Here is a 4,685-nt window from a genome sequence, read left to right on the forward strand (position 1 = left end):
TAATATCTAATTCTTGTTCCTCTATTGTGCGCAGGCCCTAAATCCCAAAATCCCCGCTTGGCCTCCCCTACTATTAGAAATTAGTATCGGGTGGTAAATGCCCAGATATCCGGTATTAATTTCTAAAAAATATATCAGTGATAATAAAAGTTTTTAGGATATTCACATTATGCACGTCACTTCAACATAAAATTTCAGCCGAATATATTGCTGGAAATCGAATACCAGCCGGATATCCGGCATAGTTCGCCTTTCATAGTGTAGAATCTTGAATTTGATATGTTTTCTTTGATGTAATTGAGGGCGAATAAAGCTTTACTACACTTAATGAGAATGTGGCCAATTAGTTTAAGGATATAAGTTTTCCTTTATTATTGGATGTACAAATCGTAGATGACGGCGCGAACACGTCCGAGTGACACGACGGCTACGCTTTGAACTGTCTTCAACAACTCGTTGTTAGAAGCGTCATCTACGATTTGTACATTCAATAATAAAGGAATACTTATATCCATAAACTAATTGACCACATAGTTCGGCCAATCCTGAGCTAGTGTGCGACTCGAACACGTATTTTTTATTTTTTAAAAAGAAAAGATACACAAAGTGTTAATTAAGGTGAATACAATCAAAGTGAGTGATACATAAAATAGAATCGAAGAAAATACCATGAATAACGTAAGTACAATGTTTTGGTATTATAATATTCACACATAAAAGTTAACATATATAAATAACCATTCTTACATTAAATATACTAAAATTAACTGAACACAGTAAAGTTATTAATCTAGCATCTTTTGAAAGATAAAATATACATTAATGTTAAAAAGGAAACAATAATAAAAAGAGATAGCATATTAAACTTTTTTTTGAACATCATGGTTATGATTAGGTAAGGCTTTAATCCATAATTTTAAGCGATCAGGGGAGAGAATCGAATTGTAAGGTCTTGAAGTTAAGCTGGAACCAGGAATGTCCTGCACCACGTATCGGTTTTTGTTCAAAACCTTTGTTACCCTGAAGGGATCTTTAAATTCAGATTTTAATTTCTTACACTCTCCGGTTTTTATCGAAACATCCCTAATCATAACCAGATTACCTGGTTTATATGACAAAGGCTTTCGATGATGCTTGTCATAATATAATTTATTATAAGATTTGATCTTTTCTGCGACATTCAGGGCTAACTCCCTATCTTTTTCTCTTTCTAAAGTAAAATTTATTTCAACGCCAGCAATCTCATTCAAGAATTTTACTAAATCAGCATCAGTATTGTTGCGTTGATCATAACCTAAAAGTAATTTTGAGGGAGAAGATTTTAACGCCGAATGTCGAGTATTATTAAATACATATTGAACAATTTCAAGGCATATTTCCCAATCATGATTTTCATCGATAAGTTTCTTTAAAGAGGATTTTAAAAAACGATTCGCTCTTTCTGCCAAACCATTGGCCCAAGGAGCAGCAACAGCAATTAGCCTATGCTTAATATTTCTAGAAGACAGAAATTCAGAAAATTCATGAGAGGTAAATGCTGTACCTCTATCAGATACAATTCTTTCTGGGTAACCAAGAATATGAAATAAAGATGCGAGATGCTTGATAACTTCCTTTGACGTAGTAGACTTTGTAGGAAAAAGCCAAACGTAACGAGTAAAAGCGTCAATAATTACCAAAATATGTTTTGAACCATTGCAGGATTCACACAGAGGGCCAAAATGATCCATGTGTAAAATTCGAAAAGGCTCAGAAGGAGTATCAGTTATTTGCATCTCACCTTCACTGGACTTAAAACCAGCATTGGAAGTTAAGCAAGTCACACATTTACTTATATGGTCATGGACCCGTTTATGAAGAAAGGGAAACCAGTAATGAACACTGAGTCCCTGGACTGCTTTCTCGAAACCACAATGAGCAAGATCGTCATGGTAAATTCTTATTACGTTATCAATCATTGATTCTGGAACAGCAAATCGAGGCAAGTTAGAGTCTTTACGATAAACAAGTCCTCGTATTAATTGAAATTTCGGATTATCAGAAAATTCTAACTGCTCAGCAATCTCCTTAAGCCTCGGATCCTGTAATTGCTTTATCTCTAATTCTCTCTCGAGGGGCAAAGCTTCAACAAGAGCCGAAACTTCAGAGATTCTGCTGAGAGCGTCGACATGTGCCATTTTATGTCCAGAACGATGCAATATTTTAAATCTATAATTCTGCAATCTTAAGGTCCATCTAGCGAATCTAGGATTGAGATGTGCCTTATTTACAGCATACACTAATGCATGGCAATCCGTGACAATAGTGAATTCTAAACCATACAGGAATATATGGAAACGCTCAACTGCCTTAACCACAGCCAGCATTTCTAACTCAAAGCTGTGATATCTAGCCTCAGCTGAATTCGTGGCTTGACTGTAGTACGCAATGGGAGCTAATTTTCCAGATTCCTGTTTTTGGAAAAGAATAGCAGCTAAAGCCAAGGAACTTGCATCCGTATGTAATTCAGTCTCTGCATAGGGATCATATAAACGAAGAACCGGGTAAGAAATTAATTCTTGTTTTAGGATTTGAAAAGCCTTCAAGCAATCATCATTGAAATTGAAAGAGACTGACTTTCGTAAAAGATTAAGCAAAGGGCGAGCTTTAATAGCGAAATCCTTTATGAATCTACGAAAGAAATTTGCAAGACCAAGAAAACGTTGAAGTTGAACAACATTCTTAGGTATCGGAAAGTCTCTAACAGCCTTAACATGACGATCACTTAAGGTAATTCCTGACGGAGATAGAATATATCCAAGATATTCAATTTTCTCTTTTAAAAAATGACATTTTTTATAATTAAGTTTAAATCCGTATTGTTTTAAAATCAAAAGTACCTCTTTCAATGAAGACAAGTTTTCCTCAACTGTACAAGATGGCACCAAGATATCATCAATGTAAACTAAAACTTTATCCTCGCGCAAAAGAGGTTGAAAGATTTGGATCATTCTCTTTTGGAACTCAGCTGGAGCCTCACAGTAACCAAAAGGTAATTTCATGTACTCAAACTGACCATCAGGAGTCGCGAAAGCAAAATATTTAGAATGATCTGGATGAACATCTATTTGATGAAAACCATCTTTTAAGTCAAGCAAAGTAAAAACTTTCTCATTGCCCAGTCGAGAAAAACAATCTTCCATCAATGGAAAGGGGTATTTTTTACACGATCATTCAACGGTCGTAAATCAATGCACAATCGCATTGTACCGTTTTTCTTAATTACAGGAACCACCCTTGCACAATAAGGGGAAATGCTCGGTTTAATAATTCCTCTGTGCAAGAGATCATCAGTAATCTCTCGAATCTGTTTCCTTTCAGACCATGCGAAGCGTCGAGGAGAATAAGCATAAGTTGTATTGTCTTTGAGAGACACTGTGACGGCATGACCATCTTCAATTGGAATGACAGAAGTATTCTCAACTTCACGAATTAAAGTTACAAGTTTTTCATCAACCGTTGGTCCGAAATCAGATTCGAAAGTAAACTCATCAGAAAAACCAGGTAAAACAGACTGACTATAATCATCCAAAGATGCAATTTCAGAAAATAATTGGATCTTTGAATTTTCGTTACCAAAAGTTTCGCAAACAATTACAATTTTGTACATTTGCAAAAAATCACGACCAAGAATAAGGTCAACAAAAAGCTCATCGTCCTCTAGAACAAGAAAAGGAACTTTGAAAGATTTATTCGGAAAAATCGCGAGCTGAAATTCCAAAGTAAATTCTCCGAAAACTTTAATAATTGATTTATTTAAAGCTTTAAAAGAACGAGATGGAACTTTTAATTGATCCAGAGGTTGATTAGTCAAATTAGAAAAGATAGATGGTCGAATAAAAGATACAGCGCTGCCCGTATCAATAAGAGCGTCTAATGAGCAATTTGTTTCATTTAAAGCAGTCACCTTAACAATATTGTCGCTAATTTTATACGGCGATCCGATGTCGACAAAAGCTACCGTCGGTGAATGGGAAGGCTGGGAAGACTGGATGGTCTGGAGAGACTGGAAGGACTGGGAGGTCTCAGAAGATTGTGACGAAGACGTCTCTTCAATCGAAGCAACCGCTGACGAGCTACCAGATGAATTTCCAGTCAAGTTCTGCTCCTTTTTCTTCAGACGAAAACAGTTGTCCCGGGTATGCCCCTTTGTCCGGCAATAAACACAAAATACTTCCTTGGAAGAATCGGTAGACGGGCCTATTTTGGAAGAAGTCGTTTCTTCTTTCTTGATATTATCCTTGGAATTGACAGGCTTAACAGGAACAGGAGGGGTCTTTTTGGAAGGATCACCAAAAGCCAAAATAAGTGAGTGCATCTTGTCTAAGAATTGATCGATAGTTTCTGCTTGGATCAAAGAAGCTGAAGCTCTTAAAGATGGACTTCCTATACCAGAGATCAGGAAATCAATATTTTGTTTTTCAGGCAAACGAAAATTCTGTAAAAGCTTCAATTTCTGCATGGCGTAATCCTGAAAAGACTCCTTTGAAAAATTCCATTTTCTATTTTCGACTTTTTGAAAGGTTACACGAAAAGATATGTTTCTTTTGAACCTTTGAGAGATAGCTTGCTTTAAGTTGAATCAGGAATCATTAACAGTACCTGAATTAAGATCTAACCAATCTTTTGCAGACTTGATCAACTTG

The 4,685-nt window shown here is 35.9% G+C and overlaps 1 protein-coding gene across 2 annotated transcripts; it reads left to right on the plus strand.

Annotated features, from left to right (window-relative positions):
- Positions 1–2,779: 2,779 nt before the first annotated feature.
- On the plus strand, positions 2,780–4,492 carry LOC108768511 (uncharacterized). Of its 2 annotated transcripts, XM_018518959.1 has the most exons (3): positions 2,780–3,031; positions 3,361–3,543; positions 3,940–4,492. In XM_018518959.1, the coding sequence occupies exons 2-3, from the start codon at positions 3,444–3,446 to the stop codon at positions 4,200–4,202; spliced, it is 363 nt and encodes a 120-aa protein (XP_018374461.1). In that variant the 5' UTR covers positions 2,780–3,031; positions 3,361–3,443; the 3' UTR covers positions 4,203–4,492. The 2 variants fall into 2 exon arrangements, with proteins under 2 accessions (XP_018374461.1, XP_018374462.1); XM_018518960.1 differs by lacking the exon at positions 2,780–3,031 and having other exon boundaries at positions 3,244–3,543.
- The last annotated feature ends 193 nt before the right edge of the window (positions 4,493–4,685 follow it).

The sequence above is a fragment of the Trachymyrmex cornetzi genome, unplaced genomic scaffold (assembly GCF_001594075.2).
Source record: "Trachymyrmex cornetzi isolate Tcor2-1 unplaced genomic scaffold, Tcor1.1 scaffold802, whole genome shotgun sequence".
NCBI classification, from domain to species: domain Eukaryota; kingdom Metazoa; phylum Arthropoda; class Insecta; order Hymenoptera; family Formicidae; genus Trachymyrmex; species Trachymyrmex cornetzi.

What these genes read in the sequence shown, in the direction of transcription:
- LOC108768511 (XM_018518959.1), top strand. Translation starts at nt 3,444, where the DNA reads ATGACAGAAGTATTCTCAACTTCACGAATTAAAGTTACAAGTTTTTCA. An exon ending in AAACTCATCAGAAAAACCAG is followed by an intron (nt 3,544 to 3,939) that starts GTAAAACAGACT and finishes TTTCATTTAAAG; the next exon opens with CAGTCACCTTAACAATATTG.